Source organism: Lathyrus oleraceus, chromosome 4, assembly GCF_024323335.1.
Source record: "Lathyrus oleraceus cultivar Zhongwan6 chromosome 4, CAAS_Psat_ZW6_1.0, whole genome shotgun sequence".
In the NCBI taxonomy this organism is placed as follows: domain Eukaryota; kingdom Viridiplantae; phylum Streptophyta; class Magnoliopsida; order Fabales; family Fabaceae; genus Lathyrus; species Lathyrus oleraceus.
The window spans coordinates 456095527-456114418 of NC_066582.1; the positions used below are offsets into that span (position 1 = coordinate 456095527).

General features: G+C 34.1%; 4 protein-coding genes and 1 long non-coding RNA gene across 5 annotated transcripts; 4 read left to right on the top strand and 1 right to left on the bottom strand.

The window, feature by feature from the left end:
* Positions 1–7133: 7133 nt before the first annotated feature.
* On the top strand, positions 7134–10377 carry LOC127076095 (laccase-6). The gene is made up of 6 exons (XM_051017657.1): positions 7134–7831; positions 7962–8113; positions 8193–8437; positions 8542–8670; positions 8759–9700; positions 9792–10377. The coding sequence occupies exons 1-6, from the start codon at positions 7703–7705 to the stop codon at positions 9920–9922; spliced, it is 1728 nt and encodes a 575-aa protein (XP_050873614.1). The 5' UTR covers positions 7134–7702; the 3' UTR covers positions 9923–10377.
* A 26-nt stretch (positions 10378–10403) lies between these two features.
* LOC127076096 (pyridoxine/pyridoxamine 5'-phosphate oxidase 2) lies at positions 10404–11907 on the bottom strand. The gene is made up of 7 exons (XM_051017658.1): positions 11730–11907; positions 11582–11631; positions 11444–11501; positions 11250–11282; positions 11066–11161; positions 10799–10966; positions 10404–10723 (listed from the first exon to the last, which is right to left on the bottom strand). The coding sequence occupies exons 1-7, from the start codon at positions 11814–11816 to the stop codon at positions 10622–10624; spliced, it is 594 nt and encodes a 197-aa protein (XP_050873615.1). The 5' UTR covers positions 11817–11907; the 3' UTR covers positions 10404–10621.
* A 1091-nt stretch (positions 11908–12998) lies between these two features.
* Positions 12999–15765, top strand: LOC127076097 (uncharacterized). The gene is made up of 5 exons (XM_051017659.1): positions 12999–13266; positions 13408–13524; positions 14902–14970; positions 15056–15152; positions 15442–15765. The coding sequence occupies exons 1-5, from the start codon at positions 13030–13032 to the stop codon at positions 15615–15617; spliced, it is 696 nt and encodes a 231-aa protein (XP_050873616.1). The 5' UTR covers positions 12999–13029; the 3' UTR covers positions 15618–15765.
* On the top strand, positions 15639–16916 carry LOC127137953 (WAT1-related protein At1g68170). Its single transcript, XM_051064357.1, has 6 exons — positions 15639–15658; positions 15759–15978; positions 16071–16229; positions 16356–16507; positions 16606–16775; positions 16888–16916. The coding sequence occupies exons 1-6, from the start codon at positions 15639–15641 to the stop codon at positions 16914–16916; spliced, it is 750 nt and encodes a 249-aa protein (XP_050920314.1).
* A 716-nt stretch (positions 16917–17632) lies between these two features.
* Positions 17633–18518, top strand: LOC127076098 (uncharacterized). Its single transcript, XR_007786756.1, has 2 exons — positions 17633–17739; positions 18155–18518. It is a non-coding gene; the product is annotated as an uncharacterized LOC127076098 (long non-coding RNA).
* The last annotated feature ends 374 nt before the right edge of the window (positions 18519–18892 follow it).

Consider the following 18892-nt stretch of genomic DNA (forward strand, 5'->3'; position numbering starts at 1 on the left):
TCAATCCCCTGTTATTCAGTGAGTCGTTCATTATGCTCGCACTACGTGCTGATGCTCTTGAACATGAACCCAAGATCATTTGTCCAGTGTTTGTCAAGTGGAATAGGGTCCCTCTTTCTGGATCCCCACGCTTTCTTTGTCATTAAGCTCACCTAGGCCAGGGTTAAGAGCATGAGGTCTCATCCTCATTTCCATCTTTGATCAGCTTCACCCTAACTCTCAATGTTAGTGGTTAAGAGCTACAAACCACCTTTGTACAGTTTGGCTTGTTTGTCGAGGTTGATATGACCCCTCTTGACTAAAGCCTTACCCTTGTATGTTTGAGCCCCCTTGTTGGTGTGTTTATTCTATGCTATATGCTTTTGTGTGGTGTGATTGTCTCCCCATAGGATTGCTAGACTTCGTATAGTCTCTCGTTTGCATGTCAATTAAGGTAGCACGGTTCCTTCGTCTAGGACTTCCTTTTTGCATGAGCATTCCTAAAACACAAACAAACTCTTTGATTATCTTTTCTTAAGGACACGTTAACTCCTTCTACTACAGGTGAGTAAGTCTCCAAAAGGTCGAGCATCCGGTAGATTGCGTAGTAACGACGTTCATCTAAAAAACACAAAACAAACAGAAATAGGTTAGCCGAGCTACGGTGCTCTGATTCTCAATCCTTCTTGAGATACGTATGCAGCAGGGTAGGGCCTGTGCGAGCAATAATTCTTTATTTTCCCTACTTTGATTTTCTCTCTTTCGCATCGCATGTAGGACTTTTTATACACACTTTAGACATAAATAGCAAACGTGGATCCTGTGGAGTACCACAGACGTGAAGGGGTGCGATAACCTTCCCTTCACGTAACCGGCCCCCTTACTCAGTTTTCTTTGGTTCGAGACTTTGTTTTATCTGTTCCCTCTTGGTTATGCAGTACTACCTTTCCCTCCTCTTGGGATAAAAGTACATAGCTGGCGACTCTACTCTTTTTTCCTCGCCACTCTTTTTCGCGTTTGTACCTGGATTCGGGAAATCCTGGGGAGCGACAGAATCCATCCACTAAAACCAAGCCAAAGCTTCGCCCTCCATGTAGAATGAGGCAATGCAAAGTCGTTAGTCCTTCAGAGTCATGTGATAGTCAAAGAATTAGTTGATATTAAAGATCCAACTTAGAGGATATGGCCATTAAAATGTGATATATTAAGTTTCATGGTTGTGGTTGAGATGAATGAATATTGGAGCAAGTGGAGGGCATCGAAGAAGAGAAACCATGCAGTGGAACGCAAGCGCACAGGTCCTGAAAATAAGATACTAGTGAGTTGATGTTGACCGAAACACTAGCTTGGAATGACTTTTGGATGTGGAGGAGCTAGTTGAGTGTGGCGGTGAGTTCTGCGATGGTAGGTGGTGAAAGTGAAGATGGTGGTGGTGGTGGTGAAGGGTGAGTCATGATCAATGAGAGCACCAATTTGTTATGTATAAACTTGAAAGGTAAGTGTATAACAGGAGAAATCTAATAAGAATATAATATTTCATTTAATTATTGATTGCCTTCATTCATCATACAACTAGTACATATATAATATTTTCTTTTAGCTAGAATCCAAGAGTTTTTAACAAACTCTTGGTGACTCACTACCTAGTAGATACTCATGAGTCTTTGAAATACTTGGTGAAAACATCTTATAAAACACTTAGTTATTTCTATTCCCTTTCTTATTTGGGGACCATATAATCTTTAAGGTGTTTAGGCCTCCCACAATTCCTTGTGGCCTTGAGATAAAATCAATATAGTTTGATTGTTGTGTATAGTAACTGTTTGACAAATCGTTGCAATCACTTTGATTGCAACTGAGTAAAATTTTGCACATTCAATTTGAGTGAAATTGAAACTTGGTGTGGAGTGCACACCAAGTGTTCAAGAAAATTAATCTCACACAAACTTAGTAATATTGTACTTGATCTCTTATTGTGCTTAAGCATTATTAGAGGTAACGATATCAAGGATTATAGTGGTTAATAGATTGATTTAGATAGTGGTTGATAATATCTATCTTAAGTAATTCCATTCGGTTTCACGCATATCTGATCTTTCCATTAACGGATCGTTTAGACGATTATAATCTAGGGTGCTTCCGCAACCGTTGAAAACAATTTTAAAAAGCGCTAAATTTCAAAATTGGTCTATTCAACCCCTCTTCTAGATCGGTATTATCGTCTAACACGAAGGTGTCTCACTTAGCAGTAGTCAAGAGGATCCTATGATACGTCAAAGGTTCTGTTGGCTACGGAGTTCTCTTTTCCGCAGCGAACACGGGAAGAAAATGCAATTTGCTCGGCCTTACCGATTCCAATTGGTGTGGAGATAAAGATTATCGAAAGTCTACAGCTAGATACATCTTTATGTTCGGTGCAACACCAGTCTCATGGTGTTCGAAGAAGAAATCGATAGTTGCACTCTCATCTTGTGAGGCTGAGTATATTTCCGCTTCGTTATGTGTGTGTCAAGTCGTATGGTTTATGAATCTATTGGAGGAGTTGGACAGCAATAAGGGTGAGGTTATCACACTCCTAGTTGACAATGTTTCCGCGATTAACCTTGCTAAGAAACCATTTGCATATGGGAGGAGCAAGCATATTCAGATGAGGTTTCACTACTTGAGAGAACTTGTTAGTGAAGGAAGGTTACGATTGGGATATTGTAGAAGTGAAGACCAAGTTGCTGATTTATTGACTAAGGAAGTCACAAGTGATGTGTTCAAGAGGTTGAAGATGAGCATGAGCATGGAAGACTTGCATCACTTAAATTAAGGTGGTGCATTGAAAGTTATTCAAGTAATTCAAGTGTTGTAATTGGTCATCACGGGGTGGTAACCGGTTACAGTAAGGTCAGAAGCACTTCCAAGTAGTAGAAAATAGCTTATTTCGTTGTTGTAACCGGTTAACCTATTGCGTTAACCAGTTACCACTTAAGAAAATTTCTTTTTCTGTTACCTTACTTGGTCATTTTGTTTTCCAATCACATTATAACTCATGTATAAATGTATAAGATGCATTCTCATTCTAGATTAATGCTCTCTCTCTCTCTCTCTCTCTCTCAAATTTCTTCACCATTGTTCACCAAACTTGTAGTGTCTTGTTCCAACACCATATTAATTTATCCTTTGACCTTCTCTAGAGAGAGAAATGCGATCAATTTGAGACGCTTACGTAGGATCGAAACAAAAATTGATGAGATGTCTTTTTCAACAACACATATCATGGTCAATGAGGTCGTTAACCAACACATATTTAGTAAATGCCGAATTTTCACTTTCTTCCCATTTTCAATCCTCCGCCTAGAACCATTCACCACTAGTTTGCTAGCGCCAAGTATGTTCCTCAAACATAGCTTAGAGCAAAACCTACTTTTGCTTCTCATATTGAGCTTTTGAGGTAGTAATAGCTTTTGAACAATCTCTCAAGCAAGCATCTTTAATATCAATACATTTTGTATGACTTAAACAAACCAACAATTACCTAAACCTTTTAATCAAACAAGTAATTTGAAATGATGATAGAAAACCTAGTTACTTTTCCAATAATTGAGGTCATTAGTTGATAAATTAGATCTATTTGAGATAACCAATAGTTTAACTGAACACATGATTTGCACTTAGTTTCATGAGGAGTGTCAAAATCAGCGTTGAAATGTTTTTTCGCAAAGGAATCTCATGGAAAAGGTACCATGCAAAACATGCATTTCAGGCATAATCACTAGAGATGAAACGTCCTATCAATGAACAATTCTGAAACACTTTAATTGATCCAAACAAAAATCAACGAGAAAGATATATATATATATATATTATAAAGTGTAAGGTAGGTTGTTGTGGTAGTATGATTTATGTGAATAATGATGGTGTAGAGTGTGTGAAGAAGACGCATCAAGTTTGGTTATGAATGAGAAGACGAACATGTCCAATTAAAGCTAAACAAAGTGACCCATCTTTTACTCACTTCTTTCCCCATTTACAAAGTAATAATGAAAGTTTGAGCTGTCTAAATCTATCTTTTCAGGGTAAACATTTATTCAAGGGTAAAATGATTTCTAACACATGATTTCTCATTGGTTGACTATATAGAAAGTTAGATAAAAGTGTTTCATTTGGATTTTTACTTTAATATTTTTTTTTATTATTAATTTTTATTTTATTTAACTATTCTATAATTTTAATTATAATTAATAAAAATATTCTGGTAAATGATAGGGGTGTTTAAAATCGAATCGATCCAATAAAAAATTGTAAATTATATTAAAATAAATAAAAATTGCAAAAAATCACATTTGTTTTGGATATGATTGAGTCATTTTTTAACAAAATTAGGCAATTCGATTTGGTTTGCAATTTTTATTTTACAAATCAATTCAAATCAAAGCAAACGGTTTTATGCTACAACTCAAACTTTACTTATCTCACATCCAACTCAAAGTCCAAATTTATGATGCCTTAGCCTTAGGATTAGAAACTATTTTTTTCTTACTCACACTTAGAATTTCACGCATTCTTCTCATTTTCTTTGTCATGTACATCTCTCATCTTCTATCTACTTTAATCTCTTTTCTTTTATGTTCTTTCTTTTTCATCTTCTCATTTTTGTGTTATTGTTCTCTCTTTCAATTACATTTTTATCGTTCATTTCTTCTCTAGTCTCGCATCTCTTCTGTTCTTTCTTTTTCATCTTCTCCAATCTCCTATATTTTTTCTATTTCATTATAATGTTTTTGATATTGTTTTATACTAATATTTTATATTTTGTATCAACTTTTGTCTAATTTGATTTTTATATAGTTAATGGGAAGTTATTGTCCAAATATGATGAGTTTTGTTGTTATTTGTTAATGTATGAATGATTATCACAAAGTTATTTTGTTCTCTAAATGTGTATCTATAGCTCAATAAATATCTTGTAAAAATCGAATCAACTCAAACCGCATTGGTTTGGTTTGGTTTTGTTCGATTTTATTTCTAAAAATCAGTTGAGTCAAATTGAACCGCATTTTGTTTCTCTTATAATTCGAATGACTTTTAACGTCAAAACCGTTCAAACTGCACTATAAAGCCGAACACTCCTAACAAATGATATTAGAAACCAATACATCTAATTATTTTTTTAAGAGTCGCGCATTGCTCAAATATAGCACTTTTTATGAGAAAGATTGAGTATATACTAAGAGTGTGTTTGGAATCGGATACGTTTAAAAATTTTATAAATTTTAAATATAAAGTAATTTAAATGATTTCATTAATATTTATTTTTTAAAAATTCTTTTCTTTGGATAAAATATTAAAAATATTTATTATTAAAAAAAATGGATCAAATTTAAAAATTTTAAAATAGAGATCAAATTGTAATTTTTAAAAAATTTAAATGACTAATTTGTAAAATTTTAATTATTAAAAATCAATTTATAGTTTTTAAAAATTTGAAGACCTCGATTTGAAAACTTTGAAAAATATAAAGACCCAATGTTTTAAAAACCGGATCGGAGATCGAACCGGTAAAACTTACGATTTAAGATTCAATTGGTTCAACCGGTTGAACCGTTTATTAAATAAACTAATAATATAAAAACAAATTTCATAAATATGTCATAAATCATCATATGTTCAGAACTTAATAAAATAAATATTTCAAAAATTCATTATAAATTTAATACAATAATATCGATAATACATATAATAAGATAACATAGTTCTACACTTCATTTCAACATTCATTTAAGAACAATTTGACCAAATTAAAGAATTACAATTAACTAAGTTAAACTAATTCAAACCAAAATTAAAATAATTGAATATAATAACTAAAATAAAATTCAACATAATTAAGAATAACTAAATTAAATAAGATAGAATAACAAAAATAAATAATATAATATACTTCATTAAACAACAACAAAAAACGAATTTGAATTGAACTACGACAAATAAATCTTAATTGAAAACAACAAATAATATTGACTTGAACGACAATAATTATTGAGTTGGATATCGTGACTATGTTTGAAAGAGGCGGCGTGATGATGAAGTGTGGTTGAAAGAAAAACTATAATGGAGGGACAAAATTTAGAAGTTTGTATGGTTGTAAAAAAATACGGATTTTTTTGTGATTGAGAATATATGTTAAGTTTTGATATTGACATATTAAAATTTATAAAAAAAAAATTTAAAAATGGTCAATTTGATGATTTTTTTTGAACCGGACGGTTTTATAAAACCGATTGCGGTTCTTTGGTTTCAATGGTTTTCGACGATTCAAACCGGTTTTTCCAATTTTACTCCGGTTTTGACCCACTAGCGGTTTTAAAAGGTTGACTCAACCGGATTTATCTCCGATTCCCTATCCAACCGATTGAATCGGCCGATTCGATCCGATTTTTAAAACATTCTAAAGACCATCTTCCAAAATTTTAAATGACAATAATATCCATTTTAAGAGAAATTTCAAAATTCTTTAATATTAGATGTCATTTCAAAATCTCTAATTTAATTTAGACAAAATTACTTTGTAAAGTAAGTTTTGTTCAAATCATTTAAAATTTTCTCAAAACATTACCTTCTCTTATTAAAATGCCTTATCCAAACACAATTGAAATTTAAAATAATAATACTAATTAAAATTCTAAAGAACTTAAATAATTCAATTGAAATTATTCATTTTTAAGTTCTTTTGATTGAATAGAGTATTAAAATTATTAATTATTAAATTTTTGAGGTTATTTTTATAAACTTAAAAATTATAGGGCCAAATTTAAAATTTAAAAAATAGGGACTAGGTTGCAATATTTATAAATTTAAAAGACCAATTTGAAAATTTTGAAAAATATTAACTAATTTGTAAATTTTGAAAAATTTTAAGGGTTGATTTTTAAATTTTGAAAAATATGAAAACCAGCTTGCAAATTTTGAAATAATAATATTCAATTTAACATTCACATTTTATAGAATTTGAGAGAAATTTCAAATTCTTTGATTTTAAGTGTCATTTCAAAATCATTAAATTCAACTTAGAAAAAATACTTCATAGATTTCTATCACTTTTAACAATTCTTCCTACTTTTTATCCAAACAATAAATTTTAAACAAATAATTTTAAATTTATTCAAAATATTACATTCCCTCGTTAAAATACATCAACTAGTGATAGCTGAAGGGATGATGCTGCTATGTAGTTTGAGTTCCACTACCATATAACTTAAAATACTAGTAATAATGAACTTGAATAAAACATCTTACTAAAAAAAGTAATAACAACATTCAAATTTATGCAACAAAAAAAAACAAGTATAACAGAAAGAAAAGTAGGTGATTGTGGTGGGGTTTGATAGATAGCATGTGTGTCCTCTATTCTGAGTCAATGGTATGATTTGTAACAGAAAATGTTGACAAGAAAGATGAGTAAAGACAGATAAGATTAGAAGAAAAAGGAGAGTATGTTGAAACCTTCCCTACCATTGTGGTGATGTTGAATAATCACATCCCAACACCTTATTATCACAAATTCACGCTAGAGGTATCATGAAAGCTGACAAAGAGAATACAACCTGCATCAATACACTTTTTCTGAATTTCCTTTATTGAGAGAAAAAAACTTACCAAAGATAGTTTCATTCTTTTAAAAGGGCTTCTCTTATATTCTACTTTGTGCCACAATCTATGCTCACTTCTCCTAAAAATGGCCAACTTTGTCACCATCACCACATTGTTTATGCTTGGGTTGTGTTTGATGTATACTATCTCCAATGTGAAACTTATGGCACAAGGAATTGTAATGGGAGAAACAACTAGGTTCTATGACTTTAAGGTATGTTGTGTTAAATACTGTCATATATGTAGCAGTATCGGTGTGCTATGTTTTTGACATAATCGGTGTCAGTGTCCCGTGTCCGTTTCAAAGTCTATGTTTAATAGCTATCTTTCTCTATATTGTACAGGTTCAAACTAAAAGAGTTACCAAACTTTGCAACTCGAAAGAAATTGTTACCGTCAATGGTATGTATCCAGGACCTGTAGTTTATGCAGAAGAAGATGATAGAATCATAGTCAAGGTTACCAATAAGACGCCTTTCAATGTTACGATTCACTGGTAATCTCAACCACAGATTCATAAACTAATTTAACTAGCAAATTTTTTTAACTAACAAGCTTGAGTTTCAAATTTCAAGGCATGGTATCCGGCAAAAGCTATCGTGCTGGTATGATGGACCATCCTTTATTACACAATGTCCGATTCAAGCAGGCCAGAGTTTCACCTATAATTTTACAGTGGTGAATCAGAAGGGAACTTTCTTCTGGCATGCTCATGTTTCTTGGCTAAGAGGAACAGTTCATGGAGCTATGATTGTTTATCCAAAGAATAGGGTGCCTTTCCCATTTAAGAATCCTTATCAAGAGCAAATAATCATACTAGGTAACTAACTTACAAGATGGCTTCTTTGGTTTGAATTCACTGCTTCATGTTTTATGTTTTCTTCGTATAATGCTGATGTTGCGAGCGGATTCGAATTATGGCAGGGGAATACTGGCTGCAGGATCTCCAACAAGTTGAGCATACCACTCTAATGAGTGGAGGAGCTCCACCTCCAGCGGATGCATATACCATTAACAGTCATCCAGGCCCCAACTATAACTGCTCCATTAACGGTATTTTTTAGATAAAAGAAGATAACAACTAACAAATAATAGTGAAAACACTGATTTCATTGATATGTTTCATTTCTCGTCTTTTCAGATGTGTACCAACTTAATGTGATTCCGGGAAGGACCTACTTGTTAAGACTGATTAATGCGGGTTTAAACACCGAGAACTTCTTTGCCATTGCTAATCACAAACTAAAGATCGTGGAAGCTGATGGTGAATACACAAAGCCATTCACCACAGACACGGTGATGCTTGGACCGGGCCAAACACTGAATGTCCTAGTCTCGGCTGATCAACCAGTAGGAAAATACTCCATGGAAGTGGCACCTTACAGGTCTGGTAGGATTGTCAAATATCAAAACGTTTCGGCGATTGCCTACTTCAACTATAAAGGGGCCAAATCTGACGGTTCATATTTACCGGCTAAATTACCTAAGCTTGATGATAAGCTAGCTGTTAAGACAGTCATGGATGGATTAAGGAGCCTAAATCAAGTGAATGTTTTCAAAGAAATCGATAAAAACATATTCATCACCGTTGGATTGAATGTTCAAAAATGTCACTCAAAGACACCAAAGCGAAACTGTCAAGCCATGAATAATGGCGTGCTGACAGCTTCCATGAACAACATAAGTTTCGTTCATCCTCGTATATCAATCCTGGAAGCTTATTATAATAAAGTAAATGGATCATATACTGAAGATTTCCCCGACGCACCCTCTAAGTTCTACGATTTCGTTAATGGTGCCCCAAATAACATTCCATACAACACGGAGTCGTTGAATGGGACTAGAACTAAGGTCCTGGAATACGGTACCAAGGTGCAACTCATTTTGCAGAACACGGGGACAGTCAACGTTGAAAATCACCCAATTCACATCCATGGCTACAGCTTTTATGTTGTAGGGTATGGCGCAGGCAACTATAATCCACTAACGGCAAAATTCAATTTAGTGGATCCCCCGTACATGAATACAATCGGTGTTCCGGTGGGTGGATGGGCAGCTGTCCGTTTTGTAGCTGATAATCCAGGTATACGCTTAAACGAACATTTATGTTTTCGATATTTTTCTCTAAATTTTAATAAATTAACACTAAAGGTCATTTGAACTCCGTTTTGCAGGTGTGTGGTACATGCACTGCCACATTGATATACATCAATCATGGGGACTTGGAATGGTGTTTATAGTGAAGGATGGAAAAGGAGATCTAGAGTCCCTACCACACCCCCCATCAGACCTGCCACTATGTTAAAGACTACCAACAGATCGAAACAAATAGTGCTAACAGATAATTGTGTGACCTTTTTCCGAGTTTGAGCATTCTTTAGATCCGAGTCTGTAGCTGTAAAATGTGGCACTAGTGCATTTCTTGTAAAAGAAAAACCTATGGATGTAAAGAAGCAAAATGAATAGATGAATGCAAATCTCTTTTTCCTTGCTTTTGCGGTACGGTAGAAGTTTAGGTGAGTTCTGTCTCGGGAGCTCTCTAAGGTCATGGAAAGCTTCAAGACTCAGAAAGCACTGACAGAGGTACTTTCATATTATCCACAATGAGGTCCACATATCGGTAGCGAAAACTCTTGTGGGATCTGAATTTCTGACCTGAATCCTTAACAATTGGATTGGACCTACCTACATAGTCGAATCTCTTTTCCTTTAGTTTAATTTTTGTGTACTAATTCATCGAAGTTCTAAACTAAACTAAAACGTATTGATATTACTTGAAATCAAAGTGATAAAATAGGATTCCAGTAAGATGTCCATTTATTAAGATGTCATAGATTTACATTGAACTGCATTCAATTGCTCAGAAAGTTATGCGGACCGAAAGCTGACACAGTGACTCATTAAATTAAAAATCTTACCAGCACACTCCCGTCAATTCTCTCTCCGATACTCTAAACACGCAATTAGTTGATTGCAGTGAAATCGACATACGATAGATAAGAAATCACGGGTTTACCCTCTCGACAATCCAGTTTTTCTTTGCTTCCGCGTTCAAACTTGATCTGAATGTTAATCTCTGGTTACTCTTTAGATTCAAGTAATCAACCTGTAAATGGTTGAAACCATAGTGAATACGTGAAACAGAAAAGGCGTGGATTTAAAGTAAGAGAGGCATCAGTACCTCATCTGGTTCTAGAATCAGAAGACAAAAAGCATCAACCGGACCTATAGAAGGATCCAACAATATTTCTGTTCGTGATTGTTCATTTAGACACGGAAGCCCTGGGTTGGGCCATAAATATTGCGCCCGTGATCTCACAGAACCGGCAAACCAAGACTTTTCTCTTTGCTGCATTATGAATTGATAAACAGAGGGAATTGCTCTAATCGATGATAAACACTAAACAGAATGTGATTCAATCATATAACTGAAAACCTCTAATCAAACCTGAAGTTTAAGCGGGTCAGGATTCGTAGCATCGATAATATCTACATGACCATTTATCCGAAACTGCTCCCACGAATCTGTGAAATACCAACATATCTAACCACAAAAACCACACTCAGTCTCAAAACCTAAGCCCTCAGTTTTTCCATTGTTATCAAAACAAAGCACCTCAGAGAATAATCACCTCAGCAGAGGAACAAATCTTGAGCTCTTCAATCTGTACTACAAACAAAACAATAAGCAATTAACTTTTCAATGAAAAATCTCACCCATGCACCAAATTTCAAAACTTTCGGGAACAAAATTAGAAACAAACGAAAACCCAGTTTTTATTTCCAACATTGAATTTCTGTTACAGAATTTGATAAAAAAAAACACCTTGCGAGTTCGGGTATCAGTGTTAACCAGGATGTTATCGGTGTTGTCTTGGAAACCTCTGAAAATTCAAAACAATGAATGGCATGTGGTGAGTTTGGGTTAAACGAAAGAGTGGAACGACAAAGAGAAGAACGGAACCTGAAAACGACAGTGCGATTCGAAGGTTTTCCGTTGGTTCCTATGGTTGCCTGAAAGACAGATAAACGACAAAGATAAAATAAATGAATAAATAAAATTAATTGAAAATGAATAAGAAGATGAAGATGAAGAAGAAGCATAGAGTTACGAGTTGCATGTAAGAAGAGTGTTTGAGATGAGTGTTGGATTCCAGAGCATTGAGAAGAAGCTGCTTCCATGCTATGCTGCTCCCCATTCCCAATTTTTGATATGCCTTTAGATTTTTCTTCTAAAAAGACACTTTTTTAAAAACTCTTTTTTTCTTTTTCTTTCTTCAATTAGTTAGTACTATTCCATTCTATTTAGTTTTGTGAATATCATGAATTTGAATAAATTGTTATTGTCTTCGTGTAATGATTCTAAAGTGTCATTTTTTTTTTACATAGGAAGATAATCATTATTGTTATTTTTCAAATAATAATTCTTGTTTTACCTATAATACATGTGATACGGTGAACTGACTTTGTGTTTTTGCTTTGAAAAGCAATATTGCGGATAGCAAGAGTCGCCACCGACTTTTCTTTTATCCAATAAGGAAAGGCGGAAAAGAACAGGAAAGACCTTGATTAGATTTTGAGTTCGGGAGGTACATTATACAAAGGGAAGGTGTTAGCACCCTTTGTATCCATGGTTATCCATGGGCTCTTAATTGTTTAACTCACTTATGTTTTCCTTATTTGAGAAAGTGTTTGAGAAATGTGGTGTGTTTAGAAAATATTTTGAAATGAGAGTTTAACTTTGTAATGATTCTCGTACGAATATATACAAAGTGTTTATCTCGTTTGATTTTGAAAGATGTTTAGAAAAATATAACTCGGCGATGATTCTGGTGCGAATGTATACCAAGTGGTGATTTTCTAAAAGATGTTATGAAAAGTGTGAGGTGTGAAAAGTATTTTAAGTTGTGAGCAAGCATTTAAGAGTTATACCTAACCAAGGTCTTTATAGGTATTTCATATCCTTATGAGGGTAAAACTGTGCTTACTATTGAAAAGTAAGTAGTCTCACTACGCCAAAAATGACTTTTAACAGCGCATCTTAGACAGCGCTTTTAAAAGAAAGCGCTGTCTAAGGTTAAAATTAAAATAAAACACAGAAAATGTTCCAAAAAAATAATAAAAGCGCTGTCTAAGGGGGGTCTTAGACAGCGCTTTCTAAAAGCGCTGTCTAAGACACCCCCTTAGACAGCGCTTTTAGAAAGCGCTTTTAAATATAGACCTTAGTCAGCGCTTTTGATAAAGCGCTGTCTAAAGTCTTTAAATTAAAAAAAAAATTAAAACCAAAAGCGCTGTCTAAGGGGTATAGAAAGCGCTTTTCCAAATATTAATCTAAAAATATTATATTGATAGATTATTTTTCAAAGAGTACCTTAAGGCTGATTTTTTTTTAACAGTGATGAATATTTTGCAATGTCCTCGTCGTCGTCATCATCAATGAGCGCCTTGAAGCTAAAGACGGTGTCAGAAGCAAACCCTAACGACGCCGCGAAGAAGGCTGAGACGGTGGATCTCGGAAACGGAAGCGACGTCGTTTTCATTCAGAGGTTAATACCTTCCGAACAATCATGGAAATGGTTCCATTACCTCGACAACCACATCCCATGGACCAGACCCACCATTCGCGTCTTCGGTAAATCGTTCCTCCAGGTTTCCCTCTCTTCATTTCAACCCTCCCCAAATTCTGGGTTCCCTACAAAATTTCATCTTTCTCTTCATTCACCTTTCAAATCAATGCTCCTAATTATTAATCCCAATTTGTAAATTTTGTTGTTATGTAATTATATGCAGCCTCGAGACACTTGTTATGTTGCATCTTCAGGATTGACTGAGTTGAGTTACAGTGGATACCAGCCACATGCATATTCATGGGATGATTATCCACCGCTTAAAGACATCTTGGATGCTGTAAGGGTTATTTATAATCTGCATTAATTGTTTGTTAATGAGTTTTTTACTTGTGTTTGTTGATGCTACTTTGGTACCCGTTTGGATTAGTTTTTAGCTTATAGAATTTTCTCAATCAAAATAAGTTTTATGGTTTTTTGCATAGAGATAAGTTCTTCTGAGCCTGTTGAAGTTTATAGAGAAGCTAAGTAAAAGTGCATTTGAAAGTGAGATGTAGAAGCTAACTTTAGTAAAAGCCTCTTTGGTTGACTTATTTAAGTTTATTTACTTGGCACAAACACGGGTGAAACTGTTTGGAAGAGCTTATAGAAACAATTTTGACGTGTCCATAAATTATCTTCAGCTTATTTCTAGAAGCTCTGCAGAATTGCTTATATAAAAACAACTTGTATATACAGTAGAATATTATGGCTGAAGTTGATCCGTAGGCGACCCCACTTAATGGGATAAGGCTTTTTTATTGTTGTTGTTATAAAATTAGTTTATATATAAGCGCTTATGCGATAAGTTTTATACTATAAGCACTTACTGTTGTTGTTGTTATAAAATTAGTTTATATATAAGCGCTTATGCGATAGGTTATAATTTTTAAATTTAAATTTATTTTTTAATCTATTGGTTGTTAACTTTGCTAAATAAATAAAAGGAAGTTATATTTCATTTATTGTTATTTAGGGTAGTAAATTGAATTGGTGATAGCGCTGGTTCTTGTTGTACATTCTTCTTATTTTTTTAATGTGTTTACGATTCGGTGGTTGAAACGTTGCCGCATGAGTTTCTAAGGTCTGGCGTGAGCATTAATGAGGAACTATTACTTTTTTGAAATGGACCAATCTTATGCTCAATGGCTTTTCTTCTTTTTAAGTTTTTTTCTTCTCTTTCAGAGTCACACATTAAATGTGATGTAGTCTTGACAAATTATTATATAACTTTATTTATGATAGGTTTGGTACTTTGAATTTATAATAAGTGATTCTTTTTAAGGATATATTTTACAAAATCAGTGTCACACTCAATGTGATAACACTTGTTTAAGCTGTGTTAATTTCAACAAATTTTCAAGAACAATGGTAATCTGTGTATGGATAGGAGGTCTCTGATGGGCATTCAATTATTATACCCCAGCAAGTGTGAATTGGTTGTTGTATTTATTGCTTAGATAGTCTTAGAGTTATTTTGGCCCTTGGATAAGACCTTATAACACACGTGTTTCTTTTGATAGTAAACAATTATGAATACATGTGAAACTATTTTAGCCAAGATACAGAAATGTTTAGTAGAGATTAGCAAGGAGATTAGGCTTAATTGCGCAACAGTGGACATGTAGCTGATGTCCTGAATATAGTTCGTCTCATACCTGTTGTTGTTGTAATGTAGATTGCTATGTTGAAAAACTCGTGTAAAACTGCAATCAAGGAATTGAAGCATTGGATGACTCCGGAAAAGGTAATGTTTTAAGTGAAGTTGTTACACTGACATTATTTTGTCATTATTCTTTTCATTAATCACAGGAATTCACCCTTTAATGCAGGTCCAAACATCCCTCACTACATTTCCTGCTTCAGCTGAAATAGTGTCTGAACCACTCGGAGTTGTGTTGGTCATTTCTGCATGGAACTATCCATTTTGTATGTTAAAATGTTTATCTTTTATTTGTTTGTATTGACTTATTTAAACTTATGTACTGACATAGACATTTGTGAAATTGTTTGGGATGTTCATAGGCTGTTTTCAACTTGTTTTTATATGTTCATAGGCTATTTTCAACTTGTTTTTATATGTTCTCCATGACAGCTTATGAAGATGGCATAGCATTTTTGAAAATAGTGACTTTATCTGTTATTATAATAGTAGTTAGTACACAACTGTTTATATGATAAGCACTAATGTTATATTGCATTATCTCTGTTTTTTCAGTGCTGTCACTTGATCCAGTTATTGGAGCTATTGCAGCCGGTAATGCTGTCGTCTTAAAACCATCAGAAATTGCTCCAGCCACATCAGCATTGCTTGCAAATGCTTTGTGTTGTCCTTGTTGTTCTGAACACGTAAGAGTGAGTGTGGATATGTTAAAGAGGAGAGAGAACTCATAGAGAATTGAGAATTCAGAGAGAATGATTTTCAGTGATTTTTTGTGAAAGGAATCATTTTTTTCAATTGAAGAGTGAATTGGGAATATATATACAGGATAATCCCTAACTTATTCGGGCAGACTTCGGAAATGGTAGTTGAAGGTTTGGGAAAGCGAAGTTGATGGGAACATTAAGTGGAATTGGTGGTGCAATGATCCTAACTTTATATGAAGGCAAAAGATTATTTAACTTATCATTGCACATTGACTTGCTGCAAAATGCTACATCAACAACACATCATTCCCCTGCTGGTTCTCATGTTTGGGGACTCATGCTAGCTTTAGGCACTGCTCTCAGTTTCTCATTATGGTTTATAACACAGGTAGTTACAATTTCTAACTTAAATTTTACTATACAAAAATGTTGAAAACACTGTTTTCTTGTTTATAACATTATGAATATGGATAAACGCAGTCGAAGATGAGTCAGAATTTTCCGTGGCATTATTCAATTGCGGCGTTAACCTCTATAATGGGTGCAATTCAATCTTTTATATATGCTATTTGTACTGAGAGAGATTGGAGCCAGTGGAAGCTTGATTGGAATTTGAGACTTTTGACAGCAGCTTCCGCGGTACGAAAATTCATACCATATCATACATTAGTACTTGTTTGGTATGACAGTAGATTTAACAGAATCATAGTGTTTCTGATAAATTCACCGTGAAACTTATGTGATATTAATTGGTTTGTTTTGTAGGGTATATTGGCCTCTGGAGTGTGTTTTGTTCTGTTGGCTTGGTGTGTGGGCATGAAAGGACCCTTGTATGTGTCTGCTTTTAACCCTCTAATGCTTGTTCTTGTGGCCTTCATTTCTTCGTTCGTATTGAACGAGTACATTACAGTCGGAAGGTAAATTAAGCAATCGGGTTTCAGAAACATATTCATTGCAGTAAACATGTGACAGTCGGTTACTGATTCGACCGTTTGTTATAAATCATATTGTGCAGTCTAACAGGAGCCGCGTTGATTGTTTGCGGATTATACATGTTATTATGGGGTAAGAGCAAAGAAGCGAGAAAAATGGATAATATGAATGGAATAGCTTCTGAAAATGTATATTGGATCCCTGATACCCCTGATAGCATTCCTGCAAACGCGTCACACCATGTCGGCGTTGGTGCTTTTGTTGTCAATAACAAGAGAGAGGTGATCTTTCACACATCATTCTGTGGTTATTATACTGTTTCTTGTTTGTAATACTGTTTGATTGGTTTTGTTTCATTTGATAGGTGCTTGTGGTTCAGGAAACCAGTGGTAGATTTGGAGGCACAGGTGTATGGAAGATGCCTACAGGAGTTGTGAATGAAGTATACGTCGAAATGATTATTGATCAAATTATGAAAATGGAAATTCAATCTTTTGAGTTTTGACATGTTTTAATTCTATTTGCAGGGTGAAGATATTTGTGATGCTGTAATTAGAGAAGTGAAGGAAGAGACAGGGGTAAGCAAACACAAAATATAGTACAGATTCGTTTTTCTTTGTCACCGACCGTTTTATTAATATATTTAACTAAACATTCTTCAAAATTTATATTACAACATTGTATACTCTACCGTATTCATATTCTATGGCCTTTATAACAGTCTTTAACACTTCTTTTATTAATATATTTAACTATGTTTAGTTTGAAAACTGAGTTTGTAAAAACTGAGTTCATAAGATACATTGTTGTCGTACATAAGGTAAATACTAGTAAACTGCATTGTTGGCATGTTTCATTCATTGCACTTACCTTTTTGTATGTCATTCTTGGACATAGGTTGAAACAAAGGCACATATGGTACTTGTTGCATTCTCAAGTTCGTTAAACAGTCAGGACAGCTGCTCCTTTGCAGGAACTGGCATCCAAACATGTGATGGCAGCAATGGTGGAGATAATTTGTCAGCATCAAGCCTCTGAAGCATCTGACATACCTTATAATCCCAAAGCTGTTAGAAAACACTGATGACTAATACTAGGTCACAAGGCATGGAAAATGATGCTGCTGTCACTTCCAACTTGACAGGAACACAGCAGGATGTAGATCTATCACACTTCCTTCTAATTGAGAAGAGTTCCCGGCATGCTGAATTGCAATGTAAGTTACCCTATTTTGTACATACTGTTCCAATATTATTTCTAGCGTCTGTATATTTCATACAATCTCCTCTTTCAATCTTCACATTTGAAACTACGTCGGATATGGGGTTAACTGTTGTTAAAGCCTAGTTTTGATGTTGAGATAAGCTTGAAGTGAAAGAAAGATAGAAATGGAATCAAATCAAATGAATAGCAATCTTGGTTTACCTTTACTCAACAATTGTTCTCCTAGGTTACTGCTGTATTGAATTCCTTTCTTTTTCCTCCTTTTGTTTTAGTGATATTTACATTTTTAATTGAATTCTAAAATCTAAAACTGCAAATTTTACTGAAATGACGAGAAAACAAAATGGCTGTGTCTTGTAGATATTCACTTACTTGCTGCTGGCTCATGAGTCATGACTTGGTTTCAGGATGGGATATGGCTACTTACATTGAGGCAATTGATTCCCAATTCTTCTTGCTAAAAGGTAGCATTTTGGACTTGTTAGTGAGTTCAACCGAAGTTTTGACCTGAAGTTTGCATTCTGAGTCTGATTCTCCTCCCTGTAACCTGTGGTTTAAGGTTCAACCTGAAGTCATCGTAGTAAATTCAATCAAAGATTTGAGCTGAAGTTATCCTATTAAGAATTGCTTTGAATCTCTATTGTTTATGATACATTCTATAATTAGGCTATTAGGCTGTATTTTAGTGATTTGGTTTTGATTAACTTATTTAGATTATTGTAAAATAATTTTTTTAATAGAAATTTGTGTAACAATTGTCATAGAGTTTAATGAGTTTTGCATTAAAATCTACTCCCACAATTTCATTTTAATTGACACATTTACGTGACTTATTGATCTTTCTGACTTCCACCACACGCTTTTATATTTGTTAGCCAAAAATTGGTAGAAAAAAGGCCAAAATGGCATATATAAAATGTGATAATTGTCTGTCAAAATCTGGTTGAAAACAGGTAGAAATTCTGGTTTATAAACCTGGAAAAAATGTGGTTTAAAACAAAAGCTTCAAAAAATTTCGTATACCTTAGACAGCGCTTTTGTAAAAAGCGCTGTCTAAGGGGGGGGCTTAGACAGCGCTTTTTGAAAAGCGCTGTCTAAGGTATACCTAAAAAAATTAAAATAGGAAGGTCTTAGAAAGCGCTTTT